General features: G+C 40.5%; 1 protein-coding gene across 2 annotated transcripts in view; it reads left to right on the forward strand.

The window, feature by feature from the left end:
• March11 (membrane associated ring-CH-type finger 11) overlaps nt 1–17,270 on the forward strand; it is a 105,513-nt gene that overhangs the window by 76,781 nt on the left and 11,462 nt on the right. The window contains exon 3 of one of the 2 annotated variants that reach the window (XM_021183644.2): nt 7,238–7,430. The exons of the other annotated variant lie outside the window; for it this stretch is intronic. Within the exon in view, the coding sequence (XP_021039303.1) occupies nt 7,238–7,430 (193 nt within the window). The remainder of the gene's footprint in view (nt 1–7,237; nt 7,431–17,270) is intronic. 2 annotated transcript variants of the gene reach the window in all.

Here is a 17,270-nt window from a genome sequence, read left to right on the forward strand (position 1 = left end):
GTGGTCCTCACTCTCACCTCTGCAGACTAAGTTCGGCGGAGCCCTGGAGCCAAGATGGCGCTCCCTGCAGGGTGGATCACTGTCCTCCGGCTGGGAGGGTGCTGGATGATCACTTTCTCTTAAGATTTGTAGCAACTGTGTGCCAAGTCCTGAGGATTCATGCTGATCTGAAAAGCCCTCTTTGATGGTATTTACAGGCTCAGCCCTTCTTCCCTTAGGAATGTGGACCTAGGATTACACAGAAAAGGGGATAGTGCTCGGCCACAAGTCCAGTAGAATCCTCTTTTAACAGACCACAAGACACAGGGCTGGAGCATCACCAGAAACATGTCATAGCATTGCATAGAAGCGGGTATATGAAATTGTCATTAAAGTTCACTAGAGTTATGATATCAAGTATGTTAACAGTATGATCACAGGAATGTGACCACTTCAGCTTATGCCTCGTTTCTAGTCCTAAATGCAGTAACTTGGGGAGACTGCATAGCTTACTGTCCTGGCTACATTTTTTTTTTCTGTTGTTGTTGTTGTTGTTTTTTGATAAAATACTCTGACAAAAGCCACTTGAGAGATAAAAAGGTTTATTTTGGTTCAAAATTCAAGGGTATAATCCTGGCAGCAAGAGTTGGCAGGAATTGGTCATGTTGCTTGCACAATGAGGGAGTAGACAATTATGAATGAATGTTCAAGGTCAAACGCTGTTTTCCAGTTTATGAAGCCCAGGACTTAGGCCAAGTGAATGGATTTTCCCACTTTTAGACTGGATCTTCAGACTTCAATCAACCTAATTAAGATAATTAATCACTATTCTGCCCAGAAGTGTGCCTCATGGGTAATTCTAAATTATGCCAGTAATTAATATTAATACTCAGGACTCCCCCTCTTGCCAGCATCCAAGTACATCACTTTTAAGTCAGAACATTCTACCCTTCTGGCTTCTGGCACATCATATAATGCAGAAACACATTCAGTCTAACTTTCAAGGCCACTGTAGTCTTAAAAACTTCTAATATTGTTTACAAATCCAAAGTCCAAGTCCTATCTTATACACAAGGCAATCTTTTAACTATGAAATCCAAAATGAGTTATTATGCATTTCCTACATGCAACAACTCAGAATTTCCAGAAAGGAAGGATGAAGGCATACAGAGTGATAATGGGACCAAAGTCAGATTGAAACCCAGCAGGACAAACACCAAATCCTGGAGCTCCAGTTTTAGTACATGAGGCCGACAACAGAGTCATCAGTCCACCAGAAGGATTTGGTAGCCCCACCCTTTCAGATCTATTGCCTGCAGCACACACAACTTCTCCTGGGGCTTTGTTTCATTCCATGCGGCTTTCCTTAGCAGACACCTCTTGGCTCTTGGTTCTGGAATCTTCATCTTCCTGGGGTCTCCACCTCAGTTTAGACTTCATCTTTACAAGTTTGCATAGTGGCATCTAAGGGCTCCTTGCACAAACTCTGACCCTGTCCCACATTGCATTACCTGCTGTCTATGATCCCCTCAGTCTTGCATATTTCACATCCTCAAAGACTGTATCACCTTGGAGCTGCTGTTGAATTCCATGAGTTTGAGATACAGCCTGGCCCTAATGGACCACAGATGTTTACGCTTCTCTGTGCCAATCATGGGGAAACATTTCACCTGGGGAGGGGCTGAGTTTCTTTTGTAGGCCAGGGATCCTCTCTAGCCCCAGTTGGTTGGTAGAGGGCTGCTCTTGTATCACAGGTCCTATTGTCCCGGCGCAGATCAGGATATTTTGCTTCAACAGCCACAGCCTTCTTTTCAAGATGTGCCTTGGTGACACAGCTCAAACTACTTAAGCTCTTTTCCTCCTTAATAATCTACACATTTTTAACATCTTTCTGTTCAATATTTTGTTCTTTCTGTAGTTAACAGAACTGCATAACAGCCTTAGAAAGTAGCCAGCTATGCTCATACCTCAATGTTTTATGCTTTTGAAATGCTGTAGAGTCTGTCATCTTTAAATTCAGCTTTCTTCATTCTTTTTAAGACATTGGTAGACTGAAGACAGATTCTTGGCCAAAGTATCACACAGTTGCCTCCTAATCCAGTTCCCCCTGAATCCTCATCATCTGGGTATCTTCTAGGCACTTTTGGTTTAGCAATCTTGTCTTCCAAGCTCCTACCAGAATAGACAAGTATACTTGGGTTCTAGCATGCAAAGGGTTTTAAACTGTCAGAATCTTTCACATCTCTTTCATGAAATAGTCAGAGTCCTAAAACCCTCAAGGCCTGGCTTATCAAAGCAAAAATCCCATTGCTGGTAGCAATTTTATATGTCTGTTGTTTTCTTCTGCCACTGTGACAAAATACCAGACAAACTCAACTTAAGGGAGAAAAGATTTATTATGACCAATGCTGTACAACCCATAATAGCAGACACGTGGACTTATATGAGACAGCTGTTCACATCACATCTGTAGTTAAGAAGTAGAGAGTGACAAGTTGTACTCAGCTAGGTTTTGTTGTTGTTGAGTTGGGTTGGGTCTTGGGGGTTGTTGATGTTGTTGTTTTGGTTGTTTTTCTGCTAGGACCTAAGTCCTGGGAATGGTGAGTCCCAGCTTCAGGGTGGGCTCACTAATCACAGTTAATATAATCCTTACAGACAGGGCCAGAGACCTAACCTAATCAATATAATTCTTTATAGTCAGGCCCAGGGGCTTGCCTCTTAAGTGCCTTGCCTATAAGGGCCTCTTATAAATCTTGTCAAGTTAGTAATCAATATTATCCATCCCATCATCTCTGATTGCATTTACTTATCTTAATGATGAGTGTCACTCTCTCACAGAGTTGTATGATAATTCAGTGAGTTAATACCTATAATTTAGTAAGATAATTGGAGAATATTGGCCTTATATGAATGTTAAGTTATTATCATTAAATTATCTCCAGGACACTCAATGAGACTAAGCTTCCCAATTTTTCAAGGAGCAATAGTTTAGTTGCTCAGACACAAGCAGTTTTGCAGGATTGTGAATCAACTATTATGGACTAGAGTGGAATATAGTAAGTTTGGAAAGCCAGTTTAGCTACTGTTGTAGCATCTTTCTTTCCATTCATGGCTTGAGCTAAATGCAATACACACACTCTCTCTCTATGTCTCTCTGTCTCTGTTTCTGTCCCTATGTCTCTGTATCTCTGTGTATCTCTCTCTGTCTCTCTGTCTCTCTCTGTCTCTCTCTCATGCATGTAGGAGAGAGTAAGGCAAAGGAGAGAGACAGAGACAGACAGGCAGGCAGGCATGCAGACAGGGATAGAAAGATAGGGAGGAGGCAGAGAGAGAGAGAGAGAGAGAGAGAGAGAGAGAGAGAGAGAGAGAGAGAGGAAGCAATTATATAAGAGGCCTTTTGAGCCTGATATATCTGTCTCCTGAGAGGCTCTGCCAGTGCCTGACAAATACAGAAGTGGATGCTCATAGCCATCCATTGGACAGAGCACAGGGTCCACAATGAAGGAGCTAGAGAAAGGACTCAAGGAGCTGAAGGGGTTTGCAGCCCCATAGAAGGAACAACAATATGAACTAACCAGTAACCCCAGAGCTCCCTGGGACTCTAAACCACCAATCAAAGAAAACACATGCTGGGATTCATGGCTCTAGCTGTATATGTAGCAGAGGATGGCCTAGTCGGTCATCAGTGGAGAAGAAGCCCTTGGTCCTGTGAAGGTTCTATGTCCCATTATAGGGGAATGCCAGGGCCAGGAAGCAGGAGTGGGTGGATTGGTGAGCAGGGGGAGGCAGGGAGAGGAGAGGGGATTTTCGGAGGGGAAACTAGGAAAAGGGATAACATTTGAAATGCAAACAAAGAAAATATCTAATAAAAAAGATTTTAAAAAAAAGCCCTTTGAGACAAGATCTCATGATGGAGTCATAGTTATCTAAGAAGTTACTCAGGAGACCAGGTTAGCTCAGTCTTGTGGCAATTTCCCTCCTGAGTGCTGGAATTTCAGGCATGCAGTATCTTCAGAGGAGAAAAAAATATTTTTCACTATTGAAAAATGTAACCCAAGTTCAAATTGTTTTGCAAACTGATGTCTAGCCCTTGGATACCATGAGGTGGAAAGACAGACCTCAAGAAGTCGTGATTTTTCATTTTTATTACACTATTTACTGTCACAGAGCTGATCCTATGGGTAGGCTCTGACTTCTGAGAGCAAAGGAGCTTGTTAAATTTCCTACCATAGAAGATAGAGCTATGTTTTTCCTATGAGAGGAATGAAGTAACCACCCTTCCTCTTATACCTGATGCTAGAAATAGGAGGGAGCTGTTAAGAGAGGCTGAAAAAAATCACCGAGGTGGTATTGTTGTGTAAAGGGAAGCCCCTGTGTCCGTGACTACATTTTATAATTTTGGCTTCAACAGTGTTTGTCCTCACTGTCTATTCAGTAAAGTGATGTTACAGTTAGGGTTCATCGTATCATAAAGAACATCTATTTACTTGATAATTTGTTTGCATTGTTAATGTAGAAAGTTGAATTACTCACAGAGTGGTACCAGAAAATTTCAGAGGAACCATTGTAAGGTATACGAAGTTTATCCTTCTTTAAAACTAAGTTTGAAAAATCACCAGCAACAGCAAATATCTGTAATAACAGTACATAATTGGCCCTCCCAATCCAGCAGAATCAGGCTGATGTTTCCTTGTAGCTTACTTAAATGACCTTAAACGTGTTTATTCAAAACTATAAGGATTTACATTTTAAGCCACCCTAAATTTGGCCTCAATTAAACAAGGGTGAAGCACCCATATCTCTTGCTCCTGGCAAGCGCCCCTTTACTCCTCTGCCTTCTCTGCCAGGGAGGGGCATAGCTTGTGGGTTAGAAGCTTGACTGCAGAAAAGTTAGGTGATGCATATGTCAGAGACCATGTGATCACTCAATCTCCTATGTCCAAGCTATATCAAAGTATTGCCACAATTTCCCCTCAACCAAATATCCATTAGGGATAACCACACTGTGCTTATAGACATCATATTGTCACTGACCTTTTTAGGTAAGCTTAACTCAAGAGCAGGTCTAATTGAAGCTGAGTATAATGACTTACTCAACACTGAACTGTACGACTTATGTTTATTCTTCTATTCCACTGTGGAAGACCATTCTTGCTGAATCCCACTCACTTATTTTTGGTTGCTCACTAGTCCTGTGATTCAGTCCTATGTACTTAATAGGACTTATATAGACCTCCAGATGGAAATCAATCACACACACACAGAGACACACACATGCACACACACACACACACCGAGAGATAGACAGACACATACACATGTACACACAGACACACTCAGAGCCCCAGATACATGCACATACACACACACACACACACACACACACACACACACAAAACCACACCATTACCTTGTAAATTTAAAAGTGTGACTCACTTTAGAGACAGTTGTGTTGGTCTTTTCCTCAGTGGTCAGGAGTCTGTGCAGCAAGAGAATTGCAGCTTCAGTGCCATGATTGTGAGCACATCTGAAAAATAAAACTCCTAAAACCTATGCTTTGGTTTGTGGTTTGTTTTTATCTACCTGAAGTGATTGATACAGGGTAAGATCATACACATGGAGATGTGCCTGCATCCATTTAGGGTGCATACCAGCGTTCTGTGTTGTAATATGGAAGGCAAGGTTTAATGCAAATCCACACGAGAACACGTGCCAGTGATGCCCCACATTTGTTGAGTGACAACAAGCTTAAAGAGCTTTACCACTAAATACGTAGCGGGAAGGTTAATGTGTCCTAGCGACATCCAGAAGGAAAAGAGAAAAGCAGAATGCACTTGAAATACCACCTGGCTCACGTGAAAAGATGAAACTATACACAACAGCTTATTGTTTATTCAGATTTTTTTTGAGTGAATAAAGGAAACCTCACCTTAAAATGAAGACTGTGTTTATCACATTGAAGAATCATTGACTGGTGTTTCTGCCTTTTGTTAAGTAAATGATTGTAGAGTACTATTTGAAATGTATGTTGACATTTAATCTATAACACGTACAGAGTTCAGCAATATAGCTGTGAATACTGGAGGTCAAGTTCAGATTTCAAATACTACAAGTTGATTATTTGGTTATCCACTGATGAAGGATATTGAGAGAGGGGTGGAGGGAGGGTGGAGGGCAAGAGTGTGGAAGGACATTACAGGTGAGGGCAGAGTCACTGTACATTCAGTACAGTGCTTTCAGAGCCTGTCTGCTCAGACTTAAGGTAAGTATGAGGGTTAAGAAAACTCAGATTTATTGAATGGACATAGGTTGCATTCCTTGGGGGAGGGTTCTTCGATGAGCCCACCCTGGCAGCAGCCACAGCTTTCCTCCACAGGCCAAGCGCCTGCAGGTTCTGAGTTTTTCATTGCTTATGGAATGTGTTTTTATTGCTTATGGTTCCACCATCAGTTCTTGTCTTGTGTAATGCACAAGACAAGCATATAAAACTGAGATTATTAATTGACTATTTGGAGCACTTATCATTCCTATCAAATATTGATAAGTAGGATATTAACTTACTTTTTTGTCGAATACTGTATGCCACAATGGCTTTATGTGTTTCTAGGATCCACCACTGGTATACAAATTGTAAATCTCAATAAAAGTGTCCCATGGCTTACCCACTGATAATGAGCCAGTTACGTCTAAGAATGTGAGATTAACAGAGAAGACCATGGCCAGATAAGAACAGCTTTGTAGTTTCTGTATGATTATTTTAATATGCATTACTTTCAATGACTATTTTTACTGATGATCACATATAATTTATTTGCTATTTTCCATTCTTCTACAAGAATGACAAAGGATTTTCCTTCTCTTAAAAAGTACCAAGTATGTGAAGGGGGGAGGGGAGCATGAGATAGAGGTGCCCTTCTTGTGTGATGTCAGAAGGTATTTAAGTTCATGTGGGTATGTGATTTCCAGATACCCAAAATTCCTGAGCCATTCACACTCAGTATTATTATCTGGACTAAAACCGTATTAAACACTGAGAATGGTGGATTAATGAAAATAACAGAGTCAAGGGCAATTCGTTGATCATTATCTGCTTGTCTGTTTTTATGTCCTGCATATTATGGAGAAATTCATTGGGGGGATGGCCAGATGGAAAGGGGAATAGTACCATAAAAAAACACTAAACATGTGATGTAACCCCCCCCCCTTTTTTTAACTCTGCGCAGCACCTTTTCCTTACATGCCTCTGTTTTTCTTTTAGTGGCAGAGCATTTCTATAACACTGGTTGAGAAAGTTCAGATGATCGCTGTAATCCTAGGATCCCTGTTCTTAATAGCGAGTGTGACTTGGCTCCTCTGGTCAGCCTTCAGCCCCTATGCAGTGTGGCAGAGGAAGGACATCCTTTTCCAAATCTGCTATGGAATGTATGGTTTTATGGATCTAGTGTGCATAGGTAAGACCACAGTGTTCCATATTCACAAACTGTCAGTAATGCATCTCTCTCAGCATCATTATTTTTACCAGGCATGTCTAATATATGTAGAATGTTGCTGTATGCATTATCTTCACTTCTGGTTAATTACTGGGGCAATGAAGAGGAGGTGACCACAACTTGACTGCTTCTAGGTGTAGTTTGAAAAGAAAAATAACAGGTCAGTGTTCATTTAATGTGGCATATTTTGCAACCAAAAAAAAAATGATGGGTTGGTTGAAAAGTTACTTAGGGTGAGCGATGTTAGGAACGTCACTTGCTTAAGGGGCAAGAACAAATCAGTTCCCTTTCCAAGGCTAAGGAAGCATGGGGCAAAGTGAACAGCAATATCCCGAGTTTGCAGAGATGACTGTGCCCTAAAAAAAACCTGCTTCAGAGTTGGAGGTCAGATTCCTTCAGGAACATAAATAGCCCCTTGCAAAGTTGGGAGCATGGGACAGCTCTCCTTGCTCGCTTTTGTCTCATCGTGCTTACTGTCCCTAAATGTAGCTAGGATAGTCTTTTCAAGGAAAGTTACACTCATGCTTCACTTGACTGGTCAACAGAACATGCAACATTCAATGGTGTGTAAGTGTGAAGCGTTCTTGCAGGCCCTGTGATGGTGACAGTTAATGGGTTGTCATAAAAGCTCCCGGTGAAGGGCACCCAGGGGAATTTGCCTGCTCTAAAAGACTCCTGGGGTGTTGAAAGCAATAGTAGTATCCTGTTACCTGCTTAGAAACACCAATTCCCAGACTCCTCGCAGACCTACTAAGTCTTGAGAGGTAGAGCTGGAGTCAGTGCTGTCCATATTTTGTGCAGTGGTGATGAACACGGAAGCCAGAGAGCCTATGGTCCTTGGCAAAAAGCAGCAGGTGTGGTCAGATGTCTTGGTTTCTGATCCTAGCCTCTGCTTGAGTAGACCTGCTTCATCTCTCCATCCTGTCATTCTCCACATAGAAATGGGGCAATAATCTGGACTATGCAGTCCAAACAAAGGCGACTGTGATTATGAAAGAGTCCTAGTATTAGTTGGCAATGGTATGTTGGATATTTTCTACATTTAAGTCAGAAACACCAAAGTGTCACTAAGTCACTTGAATTAATGTCTGTACGTATAAGAGTTATTAGAGTCTTAATTTAACTGTATATCTCCATATCTCCAGTTGATTTATGAAAGGAAGTTTATACACACTTATAATACAGTTATCTCAAGTGTCCTTGCTTTCTTTCTTCCCTTGTCATGGATACAAGGCTCTAGGAAGAAAACGATGGAATGTCAGGCCTAAAGTGAGAAATGAAGAAGTTCTCCTTCATGTGCTGTGAAGGTTGATAATCTAAGTACAGCTTGCCTGGGTAATTAGACCAAGCACTCTTACTGTAACCACACAGATGGAGATTTAATGCCTAGGTCCTTGCTGTAAATAAAGAGAAGCCATGAAATCATTCCCCACACCAAATCCCTTAAGCATCTCAGAGAATGTGTTTCTTCCCCAATATCTGTTATAAACATTGGTATGCCTTCGGTATTTCAAGGGAAGTGCTTCCTTAGCCTGGAGGAAAGGAGTTTTAAAAGTCTGTACCATAAAGAATAAATTCAGAAGATCTATTTACTTATTAATATGAGCATTATATGTATACTAATAGCTAAAGTTTTGTATTTTTGTGTACCAACTAAAATAAATTTAAAGAAAAAAGTGGAATACAGCCAGCAAACACTATAACTCACTTGGCTGAAAATTTAACCTGAAAGGTCAGGTTGCCTTTTCTTACCTCCTTGTAAAACTTAGAAGGACCGGATGCCTCCTACATAGGAAAGCATTTCTGCGAACTTCGCAGTGTGCAGGCATTGCTCAGTTATAACATACGACTGTCAGCACTTTAATTCAGACTATTAGAACTCTGATTTCAAGAACACAGGCACGGAACTAGTGCTCTTTGGGAAACATGTGCTATATTTGGGCTCCTCTTTTGAAATTTGAATGTTCTCTCATTTTATAAAAAACAAGTCTCTTAGAAACAAAAAATACTTGCCATATTTTCTAGAGACATTTTAGAGAGTGAGTTTGTGTCTGTGTTATAAATATTGAAAACACACTCTGTTGTCTTTTGGCTCCTTGGTCCGCACTCTCTTCATTCAGTGATCTATTTACAGAGTTGGAGAAACATCAATCCAGATTAAACATCCTTTCCTTTGGCAACCTTATTAATTAGTATATTTTAGATCTGTGAAAATGCCAGGGTATTTTACCCCAAGAAATGGAGAAAGCAGCATAGTGAAGGACGCATTAGCCAGCTGGATTACTGCCAGGATCAGCCCGCCAACATTTCACATTAAATTAAATGGTTCCTAATTAAAAGTGAATGTTAACAAAAATCACAAAGATTACACCTTAGAAACAATTGACTAGAAGACGAAGACTCAGCATTAGAAGGGAAAGGATTTTTACAATTTTTCCACAATATTTACAATTGTGAGTTGAGTTTGCTCAACTCGATTTTTGAACGTGTTCTGTGTCAAACATGGTGCAAGGTGCTAGGAGAGCACAAGTGAAGTCAGTTGTTTCTCTGCCTCTAGGAAGGCCAGGGCCTCATGTGGACTTGGAGGTCTTCAGAACCAAAATGATATCATCTTGTCAAGCCCGAATAATCAATCAACCAAGCAGATTAAATATTGGAACAGCGAGGAGGAGACCTCATACTTATGCTTGTTTAGAGCTGTCTCCAAAGATTATAGAACCACAGCTTTGTACAGAAGCCACCACAACCTCACACAGAAATACCTCATTAAGGGCATCTTACCACCTTATCTGTTTGACCTTGAACTGGTATCTCCCTCGGTACCCATCCTTGAGCATCATTGATTTTTTTTTTAACCCCATAGCCAAAGATTGTTATTTCAAAGTATGTGATCCATCTCCCTTCATTTTTCCTTTATAAAGTTTTGCTGGCCTCCATTTCTCTGAACATACACCTAAGTTGCTGACATGTGTGTATTCCCCTTGCCATTTCAAAACTTAATTCCTTGGAGATTCCCTGTCACCATTTGTTACTTAGTTTGACAGAGAGTGTAAGTGTGTAAACATGCAATTGGAAATTGGATGTGACATCATGGGCAGGCAAACAGTAGGTAGTTCAGTGGTGCAGGGAGTGGTCCCTGCTTGGACACTGCCTGGAGGGGAAGTCTCAAGGAAGTTTCCTGGAGGAAGTGACAGGCACGCAACCTAATGGCTGATGCCTGGTGAGAGCAGAGATACAGCTGTACCAATACTGGAGGAGGCCTCTTCATTTCTCCACAGAGAGGGATTAGAAACAATTGGAAAGATTTTTTTTTTTTACCAGCTTTACAAACTTGATTGTTTTTTTAAACAAGAAAGAACAAATTGACAGTTTAAATGAAATATTCTTTTAAAAATAATCCAGAGAAATACCCACATGGTTATTCTAGGGAAAAATATAGAATTCATCTATTTTATGAAAGACTTATCAAATCATTGTAGAGACATTTATAGATTTGCAGAACCTGTTTTCTGGGCCTAGGAACAAACACATGGCATGGTGCTTGCTAGTGCAGTCCTCTACAATATACATCCCCAACCCCAGAAAGAATTCATAACCGAGAGAATTTGATTATTCTTTCCTGATATATTGAATTTGTTTGTTAATATTTTTATTATTAATTAATTTTCTTCTTCCCTAAGATTTGGCTATTACTGGTTATTTCTTTAATGTTTTAAATTCTCCCAGGCGTCTGAGTTGAACTATTGAAATCCAGTCTGCCACATAGAAATGTCCGTAGATGTGAAAGTGATCCAGATCTGCACTGTTGAGTATCATACACATAGCTATGCTTGTCTGTCTGACATGTAAATTGGAGCTAGCAAGAATGAGAAACGTAGATTTTTAAGTTAAATTTTGTTTAAATTAATTTAAGTAGACATATGTTCCTGGTGACCAGCATACTGGTCAGATTACAAAATGGCCAATTTGTAAGTATTCTCTAAACAAGCATCTCCTCTTTGGAATACATGGATGGCAGTTCTTTAACAATAAAGGGACTTAGTCCTGAGAGAGGAGTAAAGTGACAAGAAGTTCAAAAGGTCTAAGAGTATGAAGAAGACTAAAAAACAGCTCTCTGGGTTGAGACCCCCAGAGAGACCAAGAGCCACAAAGTAGAGACATGCTTGCAAGCTTATACATGGATTAAAATTGCAAGCTACGTTTGTTGTTCAACTCATGTTTGTTTGTAGGAAGTATAATATGAAAAGGTGTTTGGGGATCTTAAGAACTAAGATGGATATAATTCAAACTAACACTATTCAAAGGACACCCTGATCCTCTGAGATAAGCAACCAGAGACAGTAAGTGTGGAAGAAGCATAAACTAACATAGACTTTTGCTGCCTTTTCCAAGGAAAGTTTGCATATTGGACTAGGAAAGATTAGAGACCCAGGAAGGAAGAGCCAGTGTGGGGAGAGGGGCAGGGCACTGGCTAGAGGATTTGGTTTTTCACATTGCTCTTAGAGGGATTGGAAGACCCTAATCCACTGGCTGTGCTGAGGGAGGAACAACATATTAACGACTAACTTGGGCATTTTAGGAGATGAAAGGACAGTGAGTCAGTTCGTTACCTTACAACTAAAAACTGAAAGCAATAATGTGCACATTGTAGAAGCGATTAACTAAAGCCATGTTGTAGTAGTAAGTTTCCCACAAATTCCTTTAAAAAGAAAACCCTTTGTCATTACATAGGCATCCCTGGTAACGTTTGGTAAGGCAAATAATCCTGGGATAGCTTCATGCCAAAATTATGCATTTTTACTTATGTAAAATCTCAGTGTTAGAAAACATACTTTAAAAAATTCCAATAAACACCATAAGTTGGTGGCAAATCCATTTCTGAGATGGACAGGATTTGATCGGTCCCAGGACATAGTGGAAGGCACTGGTTATTGTCACCTTCTTTTAAAAACTAGCTATTGATGTTCTTTTAACACATTTCTAGCTATGCACATTATTTGCACAAACATCTATTTTATTTGTAATTTGCAATTATAAAAAGGCCACCTGACTCACAATCCTCCTCTTGAAGTGACACTTCCTTTATGTCATAAATGTGGATAAGTTTGTCCAGATAAGTTTGTTCTTACAGACACCAGAATCTGAGAAATGCTTTTTTATGCTCTACAAAGGAGAACAGAAAAGAGTGCTTCCCACCCAACAGTATGATCTCCAAACCTTTTCTTGTCGGTGCTACCATGATTTAATTAACTTCCATCTGCTGATGGCTACGTAAGCCATTCAGTGTCACTTTTGCCGTGAGGGATAATGCTGTAGCATGCATCTGTTTTAACTGTTTCTTCAGACAGGATTCCAAGATTGGAGGGTCTGAATAGAGTAGGAGGCATGTGTATTGGATTTGAGAAGATCCCTTTCAGTAATCCACTATACAGCCTTGCCTGTTTACAACCCACCACAGAAAAGTTCTGGGTTTCCCATACCTTGAGTGCTATCAGCTCGTTTTCTTATTGCTGTTGTGGTTTTAGCAATACAGAGCAGTATTAGCCTCTTTTTTTCCCCCACATCAGTTCTATAACTAGATCAGAATGGCAATTTTGCCTAAGAAAATAAGTATGGTCACCCAGGGTCATGGCAGCAGGCAGTCTGTCTTCCCTACTGTCTTGAAGAGCAGTGGTGTAGTATACAGAGACACAAAGTAAGTTTCCTGTGACTTCCTTCTGGAGAGCGGTACCTACTGACTCTCACACACTCCAGATTCCCCAGCATGCTTAGAGGCTCTGGGGTCAGTTACTTCTGCCCTTTGACACATTTGTTTTTGTTTCTGTGAAGAATGTTTTGCCTGAAAGTAGTTGAAGAAAACAGCTTCTCTCTCTCACTTGGCTCACCAGCAAAAATACTCGTCTGTGACTTTTCTTCTCCCTGTTATCTTCTGAGTTTAAAGCACACGATCAGAGAATGAAGAGGCAAACTTTGGCATACGCATCCACCCCAGCACACTCGCTCAGATGTGCTTAACAGGAAGCAAAGGTCTCTCTCTGAGCTCTTTTGCAATAATGACATCAGTTTACAACCACCCCACCCTGAATGCAACTGACCTCATCTGAAATAATGACATGTTTAATATAGCTCTTTCCTCTGTTCTGCTTTTGAATGCTTCCAAATTTAAGGAATTCTAAAAAGTAAACCAGGATATGCTAGAATGACGATCAGATCAAAATATTTCCTTCTTAGTGTACCAGTTACAGTCAACACTGAAACAGATGCTCCTTCAGCAGAGGGCTTGTCTTACCCCAACTACGCTTTTATTCTCTGATATTTTCAATTAAAACAGTTATTTAAATTCAAACAAGACTTATAGTCATGGGGATTTGAAATGTACTCCTTGTTGTCAAATATTTATCAGGCTGAAATTTCTTGGGCACACAACTTCTCAGAGTTACACTCACCAATGTATTCACACTTCATTATAGAGCATCAAAATGATAAATACAATTCAATGTTTGGTTGACTGTATTAGACATATATTTACATTTTAAAGAGCCAAGATAATCCTTTTGTCTGGCCTTTTCATTTAGATTAGCATTCACTGTACAGGTGATATTGCTTTAATTTGTTATTTTTTACCACGTGTAAAAGGTAAAAATAGGGCCAGCAAGATGGTTCAGTGAATAAATGTGCTTGTGATACAAGCCTGACGTTCATTTGGACACTCTGACCCCAAGTAAAATGCCAGACAATGTGCTGTGGCAGCTTGTGCCAGTAAAGGCAGCAGTCCTGTGGGAAGTTGAAGAGGAGACAGACAAATCTCCTTATAGCTCATGAGCTAGGTAGCTGGCCATAGCAATGGCAAAAGTAGGACACACCCTTCCTCAGGTCCAATGTGGACAGGGACTGTGGCGATTTCTTAGTAGTTACACACACTTCCTAAGTTGTAGAGAAACTAGGTTTCCTTCCTAGCACCTACATCACAGCTCACAACATCTGGAATGCCACCTACACATAAAGTAAAAATAAATTTTTAAACATGTAGAAAGGCTAGGATTGTTGGGATAACCCACCTCCACAAATGTAGGGAGGGCAAGTCCCTGTATTTTCAGTTTTTAATTGCTGGGCCTGTATTGTCAGTCTAGCAGAATATGTGACTGTTTGTCACTTCCTCATTTGTTCCCAAAGCAAGGCAAGCTGTAGCCCCCAAACCCAACTGGAAGACTAAGGAGTGTGGGTTTTGCATAATAAAGAGCTGGCTGCTAGGGCCAAAGAACTAGCAACAGGAGGGAGGGATAGGTAGATAGATAGATAGATAGATAGATAGATAGATAGATAGATAGATAGATAGCAGAATAATCTTATGGTTTCATATTATGTTAATGGGAAATTTTAAAAGTACATTTTCTCTGGGTGTTAGATGAATAATTTTGGCTAGAAGACATTTCAATATTACCATAATCAGGGATGCCTGCATAATCGCAATGGGTTTCCTTCTGAGACAGGTCTGTAGTTATCTCCATTGCTTTCAATAAATATGAAGCAATTGGCATAAGAAAACATATCTTCTGCTATGGAAACATAAAATTCTACTACATCTCTAGCAGAAAGTGAGAAAAGACTAAATTCTATTAAATTCTACTACATCTCTAACAGAAAGTGAGAAAAGACTAAATTCTTGTTTTCTGGTGCCTATGAAATGACTTAAATGTTGACCATATTTTAAAGAGTTTTGTGTGAAGAATGAATTTACAGAGAAGACAAAGATGTTAAAAATAAGTTTTCACTAGAAGCTGAGACAGGTCATCATTTAGGCAGTGGCAGCCAAGGCACCTCCATTGTTCATCATAGGTAAGATGTGTGTGTGTGTGTGTGTGTGTGTGTGTGTGTGTGTGTGTGTTCATGAAGCAGGTCCAAGGTCACTGTGTAAAGATCACACACGTTAAAGCTATGGAACAGCTACAGCTACAGATGAAATTCATCAGATGGCTCCAAACAAGTAATGTAAAAATCACCGAGAGAGTACCAGTATGTTTGCTCTACTATTTATTTCTTGTTGGGTGATGCTGTTCTCCAGGCATGGGGTTGGGATGTATGAGCAGAGAAGGCTTTTTCCTCAACTTGGCAAAAATGAGGCTGGACCACCAGAGTCCTGCATATTCTGGCATGTGCTAACATTCTTTCTGGGAAGAAGATTGTATCTACCCTAGATGCCAGTCGTTCTCCTGTCCCCTCCCCAGACACAAGCATTCCAGAGTGACCTGAACTTAACAAGCGTTCTCCATTCAAAACCACTAGCAATTCCCATCAAAAAGATTTAATAAACATGTGGATGTTTTCCTATGACACAACATTCAGAATCCAGATGCATTTCTTTATCACACCCCATCTTTTACCCAGGTACCACCATCACTACCCAGTTTGGAACTAAGCCACGGGGGTAATTTAGGAGCAGAGCTTTGAAGTCGATAGTCAGCCATAGAGTGGGCTGCAGAAGCCTGCCTCGGCTCTGTGTTTGACAGTCTGGGTTAAAGGTGGGCTGTAGGAGGGATTGCTGCTTTTGTGTTACACTGAGCTTTGTAGGAAGCACAGACACCATTAAGTCTGTGTGAATCATCAGACATATGATAAAGGAAGCCCAGCTTAAACACTGCTTGGCATAGCAACCATAAAAGTTGATTAGCTTATACTCCCTTTCTTGAACGTCTTTCCCACTGTAATTTTCAGCTCCAGGAGATTCCTTTGTTGTTCTTGAGCTATACTTTTATCAGGAGCCCACATCATTCAGTACTGCAATCTGGCTTCTAGGAGACTTTCACCCTTCTGCTGCTGTAAGGGCAGAGCTGTCTTCTGGGTCTTCCCCTGAGCCCCGCTGGGTTTCCCCACAAGCCTATCTTAAGTGGATGATAGGTTCTATGGTTGGCTGCTCTGTCAGAGTCTGTGCCATGTTTGATGACTACCACAGAATGCACACTCTGTTGTTAGCTCACTAGAAATCATTCTTTAGCTGTAGCAGAATTTATTTATATAGACATATCATTATGCCTTGACTTCAGAATCAGCTAACTGCCCTGGACCCTAGGAAATACCACTGTTTCATTCAGAAAGTGTCTGATGCTATCAGTCAACCTGAAAAGTGATCCAAGTCTACCCTGAACACCAGCCCCAGCCTCAAATGACACAGACTGTGACCACAATTTGAGTGCATGCTAGGGGCAGAGAAAGAGTGGCCCTGGACTATTTGAAATAGTTAAAGGAAAATAAAAAGACTTTCATCTTTTCGGTGCTTTGAGAAGTAGGTCTTTCTCCCTTTCTCGGGAGGTATAAATTATATAGGGTTTTCCAGGCCTTAATCACAGTGATGGTTACCAATTTTTAAGAAGATTATTATCATGATTGGCTATTAGTGATGCTGTTGCATTTTGAACCCCAGGAAGTAAAACAAGAAGGCACTCATCTCTCATATATGCCAGTTGTGGCTGTGTTGGAATGGCCTCTCATCACTTATTAACCCCATAGGTCTCTCACGAGGGGTAAAATTAAAGATACCGTCTTAAGAAAGCCAGGTTACATGACTCTGTAAAGACCCAGTTCTTCTGAAGAAATATTAGCAAAAGTTAAAGAATAGCAGACCAAGTAAGCTATTATTGTTGACTTCCATTTCCTTCATAGGAAATTGAGACACTCTCAGCTCCAGAGACAGCTGTCTAGCCAAAGCAGTTTCAGTTGCCTTTTGGGACACACATGCCACTTGCATTGTGTATTGACATTGTCCTGCTTTTGCAGTGCACAACAGAGGGGAAAAAAAAAAAAAAA

The sequence above is a fragment of the Mus caroli genome, chromosome 15 (genome assembly GCF_900094665.2).
Source record: "Mus caroli chromosome 15, CAROLI_EIJ_v1.1, whole genome shotgun sequence".
In the NCBI taxonomy this organism is placed as follows: Eukaryota; Metazoa; Chordata; class Mammalia; order Rodentia; family Muridae; genus Mus; species Mus caroli.